Source organism: Seriola aureovittata, chromosome 14 (genome assembly GCF_021018895.1).
Source record: "Seriola aureovittata isolate HTS-2021-v1 ecotype China chromosome 14, ASM2101889v1, whole genome shotgun sequence".
In the NCBI taxonomy this organism is placed as follows: Eukaryota; Metazoa; Chordata; class Actinopteri; order Carangiformes; family Carangidae; genus Seriola; species Seriola aureovittata.
The window spans coordinates 9,306,128-9,326,464 of record NC_079377.1 but is presented as its reverse complement, the minus strand read 5'-3'; the positions used below and the strand labels follow the sequence as shown (position 1 = coordinate 9,326,464).

The 20,337-nt window shown below is 42.6% G+C and overlaps 1 protein-coding gene across 2 annotated transcripts in view; it reads right to left on the bottom strand.

The window, feature by feature from the left end:
* Positions 1-20,337, bottom strand: part of cdh23 (cadherin-related 23) — a 162,871-nt gene that overhangs the window by 55,502 nt on the left and 87,032 nt on the right. For both annotated transcript variants that reach the window (XM_056394811.1, XM_056394810.1), the window contains exons 10-13: positions 18,002-18,114; positions 15,936-16,124; positions 11,434-11,583; positions 10,444-10,602 (exon numbers count right to left, since the gene is read on the bottom strand). In XM_056394811.1, the coding sequence (XP_056250786.1) occupies positions 10,444-10,602; positions 11,434-11,583; positions 15,936-16,124; positions 18,002-18,114 (611 nt within the window). The remainder of the gene's footprint in view (positions 1-10,443; positions 10,603-11,433; positions 11,584-15,935; positions 16,125-18,001; positions 18,115-20,337) is intronic.

The window sequence follows — 20,337 nt, the reverse complement described above, 5'->3', positions numbered from 1 at the left end:
ACTGCCTTAAAAGCAGCAACAACTGCTGTCATATGTTTTGCAGATAAAAAGGGGTGTCAAACAAATGCCACATAAAGAACAACACTTTCAGGAATCTTGTTCTTTATGAAATGCCACTTTACCGCAATCCGTCTTTGTAAACATATGCGTGCGCATGTGCACACATGTACTGGCGCGTACACACGGGGTGTTGTGTTGGCGCTGATGGATCGCGGCTGGAGAGGCTGTTGTAATAGAGTTTCACTTCAGTGGCTCTGCAGTCAGTTTAAGGGCCAAACGTGTCTGCAGCCTGCTCTGTCAACCACAATGCCGGTCAATGTGATTCAGTGATGCCCTGATACCAACCTTGTTATGTCGGCCTGTGCTCGTGTGTGTAGGGCCCATGCTTTATTTGCATGTGGCTAATATGTGTTGAAAAATATGTAGAATATATGTTAATTAATACTCAACTGCTCCTTTTTTGACTGTGATGTGGATATCTGTGTGCACATTTGAGTGTGTTGGGGAATATCTATGCCTTCTAAATCGGATGCGTTGATGGATACGTGTTTGTGTGTCTGTGTGTGTTGATGCTCGTCTATGACGCCGCTCACAGATGGAACAACGGCTGCAGCTATCAATGTGTCCCCCCCCCCCCCCCCTTCTAAAAATTACACCATGCTGTTAAGTTCGAGCCCGTAATTTCACAGAGAGCCTCCACCACATCGTCCTGGATGGTGAATCAATGTTTCTTTTTAATGTCCAAATGGCCCTCGCTTTGTTATCAAGTGCACTGAGGCACATCCTGCTCAATGGGCAGAGAGTAGGACACTAAATACTTGTGACTCCAGTCAGGTTCTTATATTAACCTTTTTCATCTATCGTGTCTCGATGACCTCATCATTTAATGCCACTCAACTCTCACCCCCCTCACTCTTTTGCATTCTAACCCATCCCTCCCTCCTCCTCCTCCTCCTCTTCCTCCTTTATCTTTCCCTTTTTCCTTCTGTCTTTACCCCAGTTTCCTCTGCAACCTGAGCTCCGCCTCCGTCTCCACTGTCTCCACTCTCCTCTACATATCTCCCTCGGCACACTCTTCTCCCTTGACGCCTCTCTCCCTCCTTTGCTCCCTCTCTCCCAGGTGACTGACAGGCCCATAAGTGCTCCAATGATAGTGGTGGGGGTGTTAGCGTGACAGCTATCGAGGCAGTGACAGGAGCCAGGCTCAGCCTGGGAGCTAATACTGCCTCTGCTTCTATGGCCAAGCCCCTCTCGCCACGACGGCAGACAGAGGAGGAGGAGAGAGAGAGAGACAGACAGACAGACAGAGAGAGAGAGAGAGAGAGGAATAAAGACAGAAAGACGATAGCCATCTTTTCTGCCCCCCCCCCCCAAATCATTCACCGACTCGCTCCTTTCTCCCACCAAACGATCACCATGACAGTACATCAGCCCAGTCACTTTGCCAACTGCTTGCCAAAGACTTTCAACTTTAGACACAGAAGGCTCGCAGCAGATGGACGGACGAGATTGGTCAGGGATTTGCTGTAATTTAACACCATGGGGCCGGATCCTTGACGCTAGGGTATTGTACATTTGCCCCTGTTGCCATGGAGGCTTAAACTTTTTTTTGGTTGGGGAGTTGGAGGTGATGTAAAAGTTGGTGAGGTAGGTTGCACAGAGAGAGAATGTGTATGCGATTTAATGAGGAGAGAAATGACATGGAAATAAAGCTGGGCAGTGTGCCTAACTAATGTGCCTAACAACCTCACTTACAATTACAACAAGTATTTAAAGTACAGAAATGATTCACAGCAATAAATACTTTTCATGCCAAATAAGCAAAGCTAATGGATTCATAAAACATCACTTTCAAGGGACTCTCCAAAAAAATACCTGAAAAGAGACGAGTTACGAGAATCAAAAGAAGTATGGAGGTTGCACTTTGCTGTGAGCGCTTGCCATTGACCGAGATCGTATGAAACCATTTTGGTTGATTAGCTGTTCTCTTACTGTCAGGACACCCAGAGATGAGATAATGGCACTATGTGTTGTAGATAAACACTGGGCCCGGACTGAAGCGGTGAAAATCTCCCCTCAGCAGAGCACTGAGGTATCAGAGTTAGTGTTCTGATCAAAATCCAAACTAAGTTGTTAAGGAGTTTCTGCACAAAGAGTCAGTGCACTGCTGATTGCCAATATAAACTCTGCAAACCCTAGGGACCTCAGGCAGTAACTACAAAAGAGAAATTAGTTCTCAGTTGACCAGTTTGGTTAAATGATGTGTTTCTTCCCATCAGAGAGGAGAAGCCGGCAGGCAAACACAGCTGTGTGTGTGGTATTGATGTGGGTGTACCTGTGTACCGGTGCACTCATTTGTGTGTCTGCATACCTGTTAATGCAAGTGTGACCGAATGTGTGTGGTGATTGGATGCATGTACCGAGTGTTTTTGTATGCAAAGTATAGTGTGCATGTGGGCGCATATGTTTGTGTGCATGTGGAAAGGATACACACGGACAGAGATGCACGTTGTTTCCAGGTTCATTCTTGAGGTAAATATGCACCCCATCCACTTACAGTATAAACTCCTATTATCACACTCAATTGCTTTCAAGAGAAAGCAGAAATGAGAGCTTCCCCTCATCGGTGACAGAGAGACAGGGGTAGTGTGTGTGTGTGTGTATGTCTGTAGGCTAGGGTTGGGTTGAGAGGGTACAGGAGCAGATTATCAGCCCAGCTATCTCGTGGACAGCGAGGGAGGTTAAAGCTGCACAGGCTTTTCTATCTTGAGTGAGCTGGAATTTGAATTGATTGGCTCCTAAAATTGCTTTTTCTGCAGGAGCTTTGAGAGGCACAGAAAAAGGAAACCAATTACTGGCTGTCAAAGCCTGCTGTCAAAATAGAGATGACCCCCAGTCCAAACACAGACAACCTCCTGTGTCTTAGTGTTTCACACCTAAACACAACCACAAAGAATAGATAACAAACATACACCCACACACACACACACACGCACACACACGCACACACACACACACACACACACACACACCACCAGAGTGAAGATGTCCAGTTTCTGACAATCATTGTAGGGGAGAGAATGATGAAGAGACGGTTGTCAGGTTATCTTCATCAGCTTCGGTTCCTCAGCTCTGGTTAGCTCCACTCATGCGGGCTCCTTTAAAGGCTCTGTGCCTCTTTTCTGTTTCCACGACAAGATCATAGGTCAATCCTTGCCAATGCCATGCAAGGATACAGAGAGCAGTTACATGTAAGCACCCCTCCGTGTTAACACTCCGCATACTGTACTGTATATGTGTTTGAGAAGCACAAAGTAGAACATCGGTCATACATGCTGGATGCATTTACATATTTAAGCAGTACGTCATGTCAGCAAAACGAAGTGCCGCTGGATAAGAAGTGTGGAAGTTCGCTGCTGCTGCTGAACTCACAGGCACCGCGGGAATCAAATGGAAATTCAGGGTGAGACACACCAGTCTGAACCGGCTGCGTATCACAGTTTACAGCACTAGAGTAAATGATTTTCTTCAAATCACGTCTGTTCAATAATCCTCAGTTTACAAAAATAAAATGAAATGAAAAGAGTTTTCTTGTAGATTTAAGTAAAGGTTCAATTATTCTCAAGTCCGTGTTTACAGCTATACTGACATGTTTGTATATACATTTATACAGTTATTGATGGCTGTGATTTTCCCTCTTGTCTAGCCACAAAGAAATCCCTTCCCAACACTATTTCATCTTATGACAATCCACAGTCCTCGGTCAATCTGCTAAATCTGCTGAAGCCTCATAGCTGAGCTTCAGAATACATATTAACACTGAACTGTGGATTTTGCCTCTTCCATTGCAGCTTCCATAAAGCGAGGGGATTTAACTGATCAAGCACTTGGTTTTGAAAAATAGCATCAAAATGTTTTTGGGAGGACAAGAGTCACAATACAACAAGGAAGAGGAAACTGAGAGCATGACCTTTTTTTTTTATGGTGTTTGTCTTCCCTCTCCTCTCAGTGACCGTCTCAGTCTCTGTCTCTATGTACACAAATTGCCACGGGACTTCGCCGAGCCTGTTTGTACTTCTGATCAATACGACAGAGCAAGACTCCGAGCGGAGCAGCAGCCTGGAAAATGCACAGAAACTCTGACACCACACTGGGGCTTTCCCGAGACGTGTCCAGTTGATGATCACACACGACACTCCTGTGACTAGACTAAATGTGAGTGAATTTATATGTTCTCATGCATGTACAGCTAAAGCTGTGTGAAATGACGCAAAAACTCAAACCTCTTTAGCAGGGATTTAAAAAATCCCTCACCCACTTGGATCAAACAAGGACCTACTCGCATCTCGCGCCAGTCCCCCAGCTGTGACCTAGAGCACCTGCGGGGGTTGATGGGAGCTGTGTGTTTACTGCGGACACTTTAGCGTAATGGCGATGGTGAATGTACGTTTACGACTACTTTATACCTCTAAACCATTAACAAGCAGGTGGGGGTGCTCACAGCGACTGCTGCCCGCCGACAGGATTGAACAGCCTGTTTCGATTATCTCCTGACCACCCAGATAACAGCAAGACAGAGGGAGAGCAGGGGAGAGAGAGAGAGAGAAAAAAAACACTTTTTTAACAATGTATACCTTTGTACAAGAAGAGTTCAATAAAGTGGAGTGGATGTCTTTACAGCACACTGTGACAGCTTGCAAGATAAATTCTACCGTTTGCTTGCACGCACAGCCACTTTATAATTATTCCAACCACATGTGAAACACTTGAGAAAAAACAGCTGTTACCTCTGGAATACGAAGAAAAGAGGCGGAGAGAGATGGAGAGAGAGAGAGAGAGAGAGAAGGAGAGAGGACCGTATTGTGGGCATAATCTGGAGATAGTTTCAGCTGCCAGTGAAAAGACTTAATGCAGAGCTCTCTGGCTGGCAGCTTCACTTTGCCAAGAGGCCTTGGTCCTCCCCCTCTCTCTCTCTCTTTCTCTCTCTCTTTCTCTCTCTCTCTGCCTCTGTCCTCAGTGATGAAGAAATGAGATTAGCAGAAGCACAGGGAGGATGGAGAAAATGATAAAGAGTAAAGAGTGCAATACAGCGAGACACTGAATACAAGGGAGAGGACAAAGCAAGCCTGTGTGGATGTTTATGGCATCCATTCTCTGGTTACGTGTTAAGGGAGCAGGGCTGACGTAAAGAGATGACACAGTCACATACAGTGAACACTAGTAAGCAGTTTTTTGGTTCCAGCTTCTCAATTATGTTATGATTTTCTGTGTTATATCGATGTAAACTGAACATTTTGGGTTTTGAAAAACAATTTGAAAGCCTCCTCTCGGGCCTTAGGAAACTGTGACGTTTCAAAGACTAAAGAGTCATCAAGTAGCTGAGACAGTAACCGTCAGATTGAGCATTAGGGGAAATAATCAGTAGTTGCAGCCATTGTCGTTTTATCTGGACTTGTAACTCATCTTTTAACCATTCAGTGCTGCAGTGGTAAAGAGCATTTTTTTTATTTTTTTTTTTTATAAGTATCGTCTGAATGAAAGGGATAAATAGATTAACAGATGACCAAGAACTGACAGTGAACAAACCTTGGGAAAGTTCGGACTTTAGTTTCAGGTCCCGCCTGTTCGTCCTCTGCCCGGCACAACCTTTCACATCCCCGTCTCACAATGTCATCACACCCATGATAAACGCCCCGTTATTAACAGGGATTCTGTGTCAGCTACCACTAGCAGGAGAGAGCCGGGTCTCACCCCTTTTATTAGAATAATGAATTATAATTAGTGTTGTGACTACTACCCCATAAAGGCCTGTCCAAACATTGGTGGTAGCAAAAACATCCTCCACTCTGTAATTTATAACCTCCTGCGAGAAGCATTCATCATTGTGCCTTAGTCCTCAAACATACAGCATCTGCACAGAGACCATAAAACACACAGCACTGCACTGGTAGAAGACGTAGACCCTAACCCGAGAACAATGCTGAATCTGATATATTTTATAGCGGTAAGACCAACTATAAGAAGAAAATAGGGTGACGATAAACTGTACTTCTATATGCATATTAGACCTGCACGCATCCTCAACATACATATCCTCTGAGGCAGAGATTGATGGGTAGACAGAGCTAGATAGAGTGTAATCCAAGCAGAAACAGACAGGGAACCACAGAGTGAATCAATGCAACACCTGAAAACCATTAGCAATCTAATGGTAAAACGAAGAAAGGGGAAAAACAACAATAACCGAGGGCATACAATAAATAAGAAATGAAAGAAGGCAAATTTTCTGAAACCCAAAGAGAGGAGATCAGAGTGATTCCACTGATACGAGCAGCTGCTGGTGTCTAAAGTCTCCAGGGTAAGGAAGAGACAGAAAGGGAGAGAAGGGAGAAAAGGGCCCAGACAAAAGAGTAAATCACAATAAATATTTATAATGATAAGTAATGCTGCAGACCATAAATATTAAACAGCCACTGCCTCTGTGTGCGTGTATGTGTGTGTACTCGTATGTTAAGCGTAAGTATCCACAGGGATGCAGGAGAGGGCACTGAGTAATGCATTGACTAACATTGTACATAAGCTCTGATCAGATGAGCTATGAATATTAACCTAAACAAAGCTTTTCAATTGCATTATCAGATTGCTTGTTTGGCACTTTTTAAAAACAACTGGGAACCAACATGCATAATTTCAATTAGCATAGGTATAAAGTATTATATAAACATCATCCAGACTCCACCCTCTTCACATGCAAACCACCTCCACCACATTACTGATAGAGATCACAACTGCAGAAATACTTAAATGCTTGAGAAACAGCAATGTACTAATCTTTAGAAAGTAACTGCTTTATTTTGAGGGAAACGATTATCAGTCTCATAAACTTAATTTGATGATTCTCTGCTGCTGTTGGTATGATATACAATGAGGTCCACCACATTGCCTTACGAGGATAATTTACTCATTTAAACTGATGTCACTGTGCCCAGAAATGACTATTTTCTAAGACTGTATGCAAAACTCTGTCTTCAGTATGGCTGACTTACTCACCAATGTCTTATGACAAGAGTTGATCTCAATGACCAAACACTTGGCTTAAAAATCACAAAAATACACACATTGGCAACAGTTACAAAGGTGACCTTCAACACTATTCAGAGGAACAGTTTGGCATTTTGGGACAGACGTTTAATTACTTTCTTTCTGAGAGCTAAAGGATAAGATTGATATCACTCTACACGCTCAATATGAAGCCAGAGCCAGTAGCTGATTAGCTTAGCTTGGCATAAAGACTGGAAGTAGGGGGAAACAGCTAGCTTGGCTCTGTGTTCAGAGGTGAAAATAAATCCTCCTTCAGTACCAGCACCTCTAAAGCTCTCTCAAAAAAACAAAAAAACAGTTGTGGTTTGGTGCTTTAGCTTTTTCTTGTCTGTGCACAGTGTCCTCCTGGACTATTGTCATAACCGTGAGCTTCAGAGCTGCCGGTAGGTGTATTTCTGAGCTGCTCACCTCTAGTTAAATAGTTAATGCACAGACACGAGAGTGATGACAGTGGCAGAAATCAGCTCTAAGCAAAGAATATAAAGAAGTGTATTTTCCAACAGTTTAACTATTCTGTTAATGAATTCACTTGTGTGTGTGTGTGTGTGTGTGTGTGTGTGTGTGTGTGTGTGTGTGTGTGTGTGTGTGTGTGTGTGTGTACACATTGAGGAGGGCCGGCCAGAGCACCTTGAGAGACTAAGAATGAGAGAGTTGTCCTCCCTTTTGGTACTAAAACATAATTTGGCCACCATCTGTTGCACCTCACAGCCATCTGACAGAGAGCACCGAGAGGCTGGTCTCAGCCTAACAATCTGGTTATATTGTACTGCCTTGAGTTGTTCTCTGCACTTAGACAAGCAGACAGTTTGAGCTGCTGGAAAAGACTGAGTGAGACAGGTACACAGAGTATTAGGAAAATGAAAAGGTGCCCGGCATTTGAGCAAATCAAATGACTCTTAAAAGCACAAGTACAGAGAGCTGTAAAATAAAGTACAGAATAAAATTAGCTTGAGTTCAATAGAAATGTAATAATAGTCCTGCAATAACAGAATAAGTTGTGAGGGGCCTTACACCTTCATTTTGTCACACTTTGCCATCATTTGTCCTTAACAGTGAGGTGATGGACAGGTTAAGTTATTATTTTACCTGGTCGCTGACTCACAGGATTGGGTTGAAAAGTGTTCTAGCTCGCTGAATGTTATTAAGGCTGGTTTTACATTTATACATTTATTGCATACACAATAATTTTTACTGTAGATTTACAAGACGGACGTCATTCTCTTTATAATGTCTCCACTTCCACCCCCACTTCTGCCTGAACAATTTGAAGCAGAACACCAACAGTCTGGTGGATTGAACCTCTTTCTGTGCTTCAATACAGAATTTCTAAGTTGTTTTAAACAACACACGGATGCGATGCCCATTCCACAATAAAACGCTCATTATTCACACAACCACGAGTGAAGCGGTTGTGGCTTGTTTGATCAGACTGCAGCATATAAATAAACAGTCTCAGCTATTGTCATTGGATTACAAACGTTGTAACTTACTGTCTGAATTACTAATGAACCAAATTACGACAGACCCACATAGGTAAACAAGTCCATGCAAACACATTAGTGAACATACACATCGGCTACACGTACATAGTAAATGGTAATCTTATGGGATAACATTTGGAGAAAAGCCCGCAATTACCAGTGACTTTGGTTTTAGCCATGTGTTGACCTTGTGGGTGTTCAGGGACATTGTTGTCTACTACTGTGTCCGTGTGTGTATGTGTGTGTGTGTGTGTTTCTCGGCCCCAGAGCCAAACAAACTGAGTATGGGAAACATCTGTTGAATCTGTATGTTTGTTTGTCTCCAGTGGCATCTCAGAGGGTTTTTGTGTATGTATGTATGTATGTATGTATGTATGTATGTATGTGTGTGTGTGTGTGTGTGTGTGTGTGTGTGTAGGTCAGAATATCGAAACCCTCATCTAACAGTGTATAATATACGAGTGCTGCCATCCATGCCAGTGCGGTCCTCAGTGAGAGCCGTCACATCTCCTTCTATTTACAGCCAGTTCACTCTCCACGGCCAGCATCAGGATTCCACGGTGGGCCGCGCGCTGCAGCACGAGGCCAAGCTCAGCCAGAGTTATCGGGTATTAGACTGCCCTGAAATCTCCATTTCATGAGCACCCTGTCTATAAACACTATTGATTTTCACACTGTGCTTGTTGCACTTGTATCTAGTGGGTTGTGGGCGTTCTGTCACAGGAATGACTGGTAATGAATAATGATTCGGAGTTACAGGGAGATGGTCGGAGATTTTTTCTGATCTGGTCAAAGCAGTGACTGCTGGTCAGGACAGTGACTGAGGGTGATCGTTGCTGAATAGTGGGAGATGATGAGGTGGAGTGACCTCAAGGACACTTCAACCGTGAGAATCTAAACAACGGCTAACAGAGCTGGAGGGAATGATTCATATTATATCATTTTTGGAAATAATTCTTGAAACTTAATTGGATTAGTTTTAATGAGAGTCATCCTGTCGTTATTATCAACATCTGTAATATAAATCCAATATCAAAATTAAGAAATGTTAAGATCCTCTAATAATAGTAATCCAGTTTAAACTAATATTTCTGTAATGCTGTAATGGGTTTCATTTTTTGCAACTAGCAAATAAGTCTAAGTGTATGAAACTTCATGTATGAGCTATGAGCTGCAGCTTGAGGGTAATCACTTGAATCCTTTATTCTGCCAAAATGATTCTCTACATTGAAATACACAGCAAGCAATTACACTGCTGGACTCCTACAATGATTGTACACGTAGTTCAGGTTGAGCTTCTGACCATGTTGTGGTTAGTTCAACCTTCATTACCTCAGTGGAATTCACTATTACATCGGCAGTAAATATGTAATTCTGCTGTTAAGGAAATTTGCATAATTATGTTGAAATTATAATTATATTATGTATGAAACAGCTTTTAAGATCAAGCCGAGACTGTTTTTAAGGACATGCATTAGTTGCCAACATGGTCATTCAGCATCATAAATACACCAGATCTCAGTGTTGGCTAACAGTGACCCAGTACTGTAAGTAAGTTGGTTTTTCTTTTGTGTTTATTTGTGCTTTTGTCTGAGGCAGTCTTGCTTGAATCCCCATAAATCACGACTCATATGGTAAAGTCTCAAGAGAGTACTGGGTCACATGGGGCAAACACACCAAGATTCATTCCCAATAAAACAAGCCCCATAAAGTTACTAGTGCAAGCCAGGTTTTTATTGTAATCTCTTTGTATTCCAGTGAAATTTATCTTCAGGAATAAATCACAAGAAGCCGCTCTCTGAGTAATCTATCACATTCTCTGCTATATGAACACTTCACAGTGGTTTTCTAAGACACTCACCAAGATACGCAACAGTGAGGTACCAGGGGGTGTGTTTTCAGGGAGGCTGATGTTGTACAGAGGTCTGCTGAAGATGGGCCGGTTATCATTCTCATTGATTAGCTCAATAAAGACACGGGCAAATCCCACATGGTCAGACATGGACTCATTGGCATAGAGCTGAGGAGAGACAACAGGTATTACGTTATACACTAAAGATTTAATTATAGCCTCAGACATCACAGTTCAGTTAATGAAGAAACAGCAATTGTTTAACATTGATTCATTTACACTGAATATTTCACATTTTTGATTTTGCTATTGTGTCCAAGACGTTTCTGTCATAAAGACCTGGCTTGTTTAAGATCGAGTATTATACATTAACCAGGGTTCTGGTTCTGTAAACGGCTCAGGGGTAAATTGGGGTGACAAAATACCAATTTCACTGTTCAAACAATTCTGCAGTGTTGAGAAAGTGATATAGCCCCAATCTGACTGAGACTTTTGTCCAAACAAATAAAAACAAGTTGCAGGAAACATAATGAAGCTACATTCAGTCTTGTAGCTTAGAAATCAGGCGAGATCCACAGCTCATTCAAGGTCAGTCTCACAGAAGGACAGTGTAGCTGCTCCGTCTCCAACAACTGAATGTTTGGTCATCAAAAGAAGATTGCCTTCTCTTATTCTACTATGTAGCTCTTTACAAAACGGATCTGTTGGACATTAACAGTGACGGAAAACATGTTCAGCCAGTGGAGCTCCTCCGCAAGAATCCTACTTCTTTTTAAGTATTAGCTAGAAAGCTGTGGGTTGTGGAAAGGATGCTGGCTGTTGTGTCCCTTCTCCTGATCCCTGTATATTATTTGATTACTTGTTCATTCATGCAGTTATTCTTTCATACCGTATAATTCTTATCAGAGTCACAGGGACTGGAGTCCATCCCGGCATTCACTCTCATGTTACTGTTCAGATGCACACTGTAAGAACGCTGATAATAAGTTTAAAACTCACAGAGAAGCTGTAGCTGCGGATCTGTTCATAGTCCAGTGGCATGGCCACCCTCATCCTGATGTCAGCACGCCCCTGTACTGCTGTGGGGGAGATGGTGAAGTACTCTGAATTGTTTCCCGTCAGAAACACCTGGAACATGCTGTTCACCCCCTGCCGCAGGAAGGATAGAGAAAAGAGTTGTTGAGAGAGAGCAAGGGCAGGCAGTTATATATACTAAACTACTGGTGACCAATCTTGACAATAACATCCACGCTATAATATATCACTTGAATTTGTATCATTAATTATTAGACAAAAATCACAATTCATCAACAGAGGTACACAGACTGTTAGGACACACAGAAAGGCAGAGCCGACACCTCACCAAAGCCCCAGTTTGCACGTTTTTAGATTTTAAGCATTTAGATGATTATCATACCCAAAATTATTTACATTGACTGCAACAGTAGAATAATAACTACAGATTTCACATGCAACCTACAGTAATGAGATCAAACGTCGGGCTTTTGTGTCCCACTGATCATATGACTGAGAAGAGCTTCAGAGATGTTTTAGAGTGAGACGTACAGTTATTCACTGTATTTATTAGTATCTGCTCGTGTCTATTCTTTTTTTCTTAACAAAATGTATTTGGTAAATGTCCTCCATCCTGATTTGTCATGAACAGCATCAGCTGGGAAGCCAACTCTATTCACTCTTATCAGTTGTGAGCAAGATGTTTCATTTCTATCTCTGCATCTTTTCGCAAGACTTCTCTCTTCCCTCAATATCTTTCTGTACAATCACCTAACACTCCATCAGTTCTCTTTATACAGCTGTCTGTCTCTCATTCAGATCTTTGCGTCAGAGGTCAGAGCTTATTATGAAGTGTCACACATGCATATCATAAGATCGGATGATCATAAGTTACATTATCAATGTTGCCTTGGCGCACAAAGACACTCATAAAGCCCACGTTCTTGCTGCTGTGTAATAATTTGCTGTTGAAAGGCTCGTCATGATAGTGGGAAAGCTAAACCACGGAGAGAAATTTGTTTCAGGCCCCTGCTACACGTTTGACCTGTAGAGCTGCGCAGTGCAGGAAAAGGACAAAAAACACGACAGTAGGAAAAACCATCAAAATGAAAGTGAAATGACCATGACAAGTTTAGACCGTAAAACAGATATAAGAATCAAATTGTAGCCTCTCCTCATCTGAATTCTTCTTTATCTTCACCGTATAAACCCTATACTGCACTTTCACATCATGTAAATTGCCATTTGAGTGCAATGTGGAGTAAATCCCCATACACTGCCCACAGAGCAGAATACAGTGTGTCCGACTGGGACGATTACCCTGCTATAGAAGAAGGTTGAAACCGTGTGCTTTAATCATCATAGTGTGTGTTTTATGGGAGGAAAGGAGGAGCTGATGTGATCCCTGATGACAACCATGACTATCTTTCTCAATACAGAGACACACATCTGGGTTTGGTCTCTAGCTTACTACAGTGTATGTTGCCAAGAGAATGTTAGATTATGTGAGCTTGGGAGTCTGATTTAGAAATACTATGTGCTGTATTACTGGGTGGGTCTGTATGACGAGGGTACTATTGTTTGATTGGTGGTTATATAAAATTCTGAACAAAGAGAGCACCTAAAAACCTTCATCTTTCTTTTTTCAGATAAATCCCCAAGTGCAAAGGCATGATGGGTAAATATAAACCTAGTCAGGGTCAAAATGACATCACAGCTCTGAAATGCCTGTGGCTGTGTTGAGCTGAGAAAACAGTTCTAGATCCATCCTGTCTTCATATATAGAGTTGTAGGGCGGCCAATCACGTAGTCATTCTGGCAGACAGAGGAAGACGGGTGGGGTTGCGGATTGGCATTATGTTGGCGGTTGAAATAGCCCCCTTGTTTTTGTTTTCATCTCTGGGAGAACCATTGTGGCTGATGACTCCTATTTAAAAGACCATCCAATATGCAGGGATGTCACCTCAAACTGCCCATAAACGTAATTGCCCGTCCATTTGCTTCTGCCTTTAGAAGCCCCCAATAAAAGCACCCTGTCAGATGCGACTGACACAAAGTTTAGTGACAAGTTCCAGCAGCAAAAGTTTTAAAGATGCTACCCGAGCAGAAGAGGATGTGAAGGCAGCAACAGACAGAGAGAGAGGTAACTACCACTTGTGTCATAGTCTAAGAAATGAAATGTCTGCCTATAATCCTTCACACTTGGAAAAAGTGAGATTACAGCACAGGTGTAGCAGAGTGTGAATGAGTGTGTGTATCGGCACTGACATGCAGGTTTAGAGGATCAAAACAGCAATACAAAACTGCAAGACAAAAAAACGTCATGTTAAAACGGGAGAGTGCATGCGATTTCTATGCCTCTCGCACACAACTTGAGAAGACAGCTTTATTTTACATTTTCCTGTGAAATTCTGCTTCTTTCTGGTGCTTTTTGTTTTGTGATTTGAAGATGAATGAGAAGTGAGCTGTTACTAATGGACTGGTTCAGAAGGAGCGTTTTCTAACGCAGCATTGGTGAATCTGGTTAAAACAATCTCAGAAATACCAGAGCTATTCCCCCATCTGTGGTGGTGAGCAGTCTTAGCTGGAGATGCTGGAATGTTAAGCGACTGGGTACCTTTCCAGACTAAGTGCTGGTCTCGGTAAAATGCTGGGTGCTAACCTACAGAGGGACCTCTTATCACACGCCAGGTGTCTGGGACGGTCGTCAGCAGTGCAATCGCAGTTACCTCCTTCTCCTTCTCTGCCTCGCCATTGCAACACACCATCCTTTGAATGAAGAAAAAAGACTTTCTGCTAAATACTCCTGAATATTCCTCCTTCAAGTACTTTATTTCTCTGCTGTCTGCTCTTCTCTCTGCTTCATCTTGCTCCACCAATTATTCAGACTTCTGGTTTTGCTTCATTGCAAGCTACTTTCTGTTCACAAATTTTTCTTGGTATTCCTCCTTTCCTCTGTTCTCCTCTCCTCTCCTCCCCATATGCCTGTCTCTCTTTACTCTCCACCTTTTTCTCTATCCACTTGACTTGCAGTTATCTGTCAAATTCCACCCTGGCGGCTGCTGTGCCTGAATCAATCAGAGTTGACTAGCTTTCGGCTTATCTGCACCCTAGGTGATTGATTTTCCTCGTTAGGTATAATTTGATGCTCTATCCCATCTCTTCCAGAGCAAATTAAATTGTAGTCGAGTCCAATGCGCTGGTGTGAGCGGGCATGTGCACATATGAGAGAGGGAGAGAGAAAGTGAGAGAGACACAGAATGGCAGAGCAAGCATAAAGTGAAAAAGTGTTTGAGTTCTGTGAGTGTGCTAGTGAATGTGTGTGACTCTGTGTCACCACATTAGGTTGATAGATCCAGCTAATGCAAAGTGGCGGACACACTAAAGCATACTAAAGCATACTGTTGTACACTGCTGCTGACAGTGCACATAGTTTCATAGATTGGCTGATGTTCTTTTCAGCTGCTGCGTTTAAAAACAAGATAAATCTAAACCTACAAAGGAGAAGACATAATACACACCTCTCACATGTAGTTGCCCTGCTTGTCTTTGTTGTAAGATCTCATCAGATCAAACCGCACTCCTTTCACTGATGAATCCTTTAATGGAGCTTTATTGTGCCGCAGCCAGTTGAAGTACCTCCTTAGTCCCAACATCAGGTTGTTGATTAACAGTAATAATAACTTAATTTGAACTGAATCCGATCGATTATACTTAGTTAAATGTTGATTAAATATGTATCTGATACACTGAAATGACAGCTGTAGACTACTAAATTTGGCACACCTTATTTTTCACTACTTCTACGTTCTAAATACAGACTCTAAATCCTGCCTCAAAACGATTAAGTTTATCATCTTAAATAATTTGTATGAGTGAAAGTTTAACTGGAGCATGGGACTCCCTCACTAATGATCTTAGTCAGAGTAGAAACACAGGCGGTAGAGAACACTTTAATCACATAACAGAGGAGTTTAACTTCAAGTTACTTAATGACAAGTTATTCAACGTTAATTAGGGACAGCTGATATGACTTGCCGCTGGTATTCAGCTGCCAGCTGAATGTTTTGTATACTGATCTTTCCTAATAAGAGAAGAGAGATGACAGATTGTTTACCAGCGGAGCTCAGTGAATGTGTGTGTTTTCCTAACCTCTGAGTTAGTCACACCAGTGCACCAAAATCATTTTTTCACATTCACACTCTCTTCATTTTCACTCACATATGCAGTGAAATGCTACACTGTAGAGGTTGGGAGAGCAACAATGCAACACTAGCAGGCTGAGGTGGATAAAACACAGTCAAGTGCAGTAAAGAAAGGGTCAGTTTTGTTTCATTTGATACCGATCTTTATGATGATCTCAGGACATCTTAACTTTCAATCATAAGATACCGAGGCAGCCTTTTCTGGATAAGAGCATCAGCCCGATGTCAACAATGCTGTGAGTGGTTATGACTGTGGCAGCCGTCAGGACATGAAAAACTCACCTCATCTTTGTCTTCAGCCTGGATGAACAGAGGCAGGGCAAAGCCCACCTGGGCCAGTTCGGTGATGCGCACTCGATACTCAGAACTGTTGAACTTCGGGGCATTGTCGTTCTTGTCAATTAGCAGAATGGTGAAGGTGGTCATCACTGTTGCCTCTGATGGACTGCGATCATCTTTCAACTCTGTGGCCTTATAGAGAGTAACAGAGGGAAGTGGCAATCGTAGAGAGAACGGGAGAGATCAAGGGAGAGAGACATGAGATGCATTTGATTGCACTGAAAATGTCATTTTGGATGGAGGCAGTCAGCACACAATCTCGACCAGGTATTTACAGTTGTTCATTTATTGGATCAAAAAGGTGGACAGACGAACTCAAAGCAATCATAGAAATAGGCTCAAAGTGAGGCCAAGAGAGGGCCAGCACATGAGCATCCACACATGCACACACATACACACATACACACAATGAGATTAAGGAGAAAGGAGTCCCATTGAGAAGACACAATTACACACTGTCCCTGTCTCTGGCTGCCTGACTATCGAAGATGTGAGGCCTCTGAAATGAAAAAAATGGTAGCGAAAGATGGGAATGGGCAGCCGTGGTGTCTTTTATTGATGGAGGGGTGTCACAAGCAGTAGGAGAAGAGGCAGGTACAACATGCTGGTCTCTGGGTAATCAAGGTAGTTTAGCCTCCCTCATCCCAACGCCACTGAATCATTTGACCGCGACCTCCACGCGCTCAGCACTATCTAAGCTGCCTGAAGTTGAGAAATTAGTTGTATTACTATGGCACACCGCAATCAATAGTAGCACCACCTAAGATAGCGCAAGTAGAGAGAGGGAGAGAAAATGTAGAGGGAAAAAAATCCATATCTTATAAATACATTTTTGGCGACATTTTTTCGTTTTCAGCTCTTTCGCTTATTCTACTTTTTTGCTTTGTAATTATTGATTTCAATTAAGAAGATAGACTGAGGCAGGGATATGTTAGCCAGAATCTCTTTTGTATTAAACATTACAGTCTGTTGTATCTAAGCCGTCTCATAAAAATGTCACACAAACTGCTTTCCTTTTTTTTTTTTTTCTTTTTAACAATAATTGCAGCTAAATTAGTAAATACACAAGTGCTATTGAGGCCATTAACTGCTCTTAAATGCCATTTATTGTCCAACAAAGCTGCAAACGATTTGACACGACAAGCCATCAAAATTCACAATGTGACATTGCAGTTACATGCAAAGAAACTAGGTCTTTGATCACAAATCCTCCCACTTTCAGTAGCACTTGGAAAGCCATTTCACGCACCCTCTCACACCCTGTGGGAACCACTTGGCGTACAATACTGGAGGAGAGGAAATGGTGGCAAAAAAGAATGTGGCAGAGTGGACAAGGTGGGAAGGCCGTGGGTTGGGCGGGGTTGAGGGTGAGAGGGCAGGGCCGTCATGCTTAAACACCAAGTGAGACAGACGTTTGGCTCAGTGGAGGGACAGAGGGATTTTGAGACTGTACCCGCTTCAAACAAAAAAGAAAAAAAAGAAGAAAAGAAACAGAAGAACAAAGAAGCCCTAAGCATTGAGGAGGACTCTAAATCCTATTCCTTTCTCTTGTCCTCCTCCGCTCCTCCTGTCCTCCCTGGCTGCTGGCTGTTCACTGAGTACAAGCCTCTGAAGGGGACATTATCATAGAATCACAAAAATTACTTCACTGACAAGCCCAATAAAGGCACTTGAATTTCTCCAGGTCACATTAGTGCAGAGGCATATTGACACAGCTTCTACAGAGACAGATAGTATGGCAAGATCTTGTTTTTAGTCAGCGTTAAGTGTAGTATTGACCTTGAAATCTTTCCTAATTGTAACAGTGTGTATCTACAATATGCGCTGTGCAAGCAAAGGTGAAGTACAGCTTTTAGCTGGTCTTTTGAGGCTAAATAAAACCCAGACACTGCATTGATTTAATACACTATCATATCAAAGCTCTCTCTTGATCCACTGGCAAAACAGACTTTCGATCCCTTGTATAGGCTGCAACTGTCCCTTCACCCGCCTCCCATTCAGCAGCTCACCTTGACTGTGAGAGTGAATCCTGCTGAGTAGAGTGGGTTTTCTCTGTCCAGCTGGCCGCTCACTGTCAGAGACCCACTGATGTAGTCCAGGGCAAAAACGCTGTTGGTGTTGCCTGGATGGATAGATAGAGAGAGAGAGAGACAGAGAGAGAGAGAGAGAGGGAGAGAGAGAGAAAGACAGAGATTAGATAGTCAGAAACGAAACTGGCATTGTGGATAATTCAACATATCCCCTGGGATGCAGCAAGAAGCCTCTGGAAGAGCAGGGGGTGGAAGAGCTATGTGCATGTCTCTATTTCATGCAATATGGATACAGCTTTTGCTGTGCTGTCTTTTGTCTCACTACCTGCCTTAGGCTGACCGGCCACCTCCAACCTGTCCACAAGCTGCCTCTCCAGCATCCCTTTTGTTTCATCTGTCACTGTCTGCCCTCCTTCCACTGCTTCTATTTCTTCTTCAGCATCCCCTTGCCCTTTTACTTCTTTACTGAGTGTATGCCAGGGTGACTGTATTCACATCCACTGAATTCATGCTGTATTCTATACTGTATTAATTACAGTTCAATTGTAAATCAGGTCATGATAACATGCTCAGTAATTATGATGAGTACATCAAAAACTAAAAATCCCATAAACTACATAGACATCAGTTCATTACTTAAAAGGTACCCTGTGGAGTTTTTGACCACTAGTAGTGCCAAGGAGCAATGTTTTACGAATGGAATGAATGCTTTCTTTGTATTGTGAATGTGAAACACACATTCCTGCCAAAGGCTTGGCATTATTCTGCTGAGCTACAGTTATTTGGTAGAACAGTGGAAAGAGGTTCGCCAATAAAGGCAGTCAAGATGACTATCACACAAATATAGATGTGAGAAATGTGGCTTTGAAAAGGTTTTTATGAGAAAGAAAACCTCCACAGAACACCTTTAACAGGATATTTAACTCTATCAAATTCAAGTCTGGATTTTGTTTTAATTGTAAAATACAATAAAAACATAATAAGTTTGATTTAATTTGATTTGAAGTCACATCACAAAACATTTTCAAAACATAATGCTGAACTATCCAAGTCCTTCACAACATCTGTGCACTCATAGTAAAGTCTACAAGTAAAAGCCAGTTATGACTTGATTCCTATCTAATTTCACTTTCAATATTGAGAATACAGTATGCTTATTTTATTTCTTTAAAATTATGTTGAGAAAACAGTGTTTTCCAAATTCTAAAATTACAGCCAGTTTTTTAAAATTCAAGACAATACGTTTGCATACACACTTTCACTGAACTACATCTCTTCACATGGGCTGATGAATTGCATTAACTTTGTTATAGTCTATGCACTCCTTCAAAGACAAGCATTTCAATTTATGAACGCTGCACTGTTCTCATTAACAAGTTCAGATGTGCCTGGTGTTCGCTATTCACTTCAATTAAACAGGTTAAAATATTACACTGAGACCCACTTGAGTCCTCCCCTTATATTTTCTTATTCCCTCTCTTCCTTTTCAAATTACTGTCCTACTTGTTAACTTTCTCGCCTCTCTTCCACACTTCTTTGCCACACTCTCTTTTTTGTCTCTCTTTTTCAGGCATCTTGTGGCTGTTGCCTGATATTTACACTAGGGGTGAACACTCAACCGAAATACTATCGACATTGAAATATGGCAATATCTAAATTTCATATACCAAATGAAACATTATGGTTCTAGATATACCACATCATAAAAATCATATTCTCAAGATGTCACAGCCTGCTATGCCTCTGCCTCACTCTCCACTCTGCCACACCTCCTACTCAGCCTCACTGTCCTCACCTGTTGCCCCCAGCTGCACTCTATCCCCAATACCCACCTGTGTGCAATATCTCTGCTGGTTCATTAATAAAAGTCATTATACTACTCACCTATTTGGTTGTGCTGCAATTGGTCCTACCACACCCCGTTACAGTACAATCTGGCCAAAAATGGACCCAGCGCACAATCCCACACCCCTGGGACGCCTCGAGAGAATTGAGGGCGTTCTCCAGCAGCACCAGGCCATGATGTCCGCTGCTGCCTCGGAAGCTAGACAGGCGGCTGGGGCTAATGGACAGGCGCTAGCAGCGTTAGTAGGGCAAATGCAGCAATTGACGACCTTCCTGATTCAGCCCGCTGCTCCCATGCCCTCGACAGCTCAAATGGCAACAGAACCAGCTCCAGCTTCCCCTTCGCCCAGAGATGTCCCTCATCCTCACCAGGGCAACAGAAGGGGGAGTCCGAGCCAGTGCAGCTGGGCCGCACCGCATCGCCCTCACCCCAGAGGAATGGGAACGTCGTCGCCAGTCTAGCCTGTGCA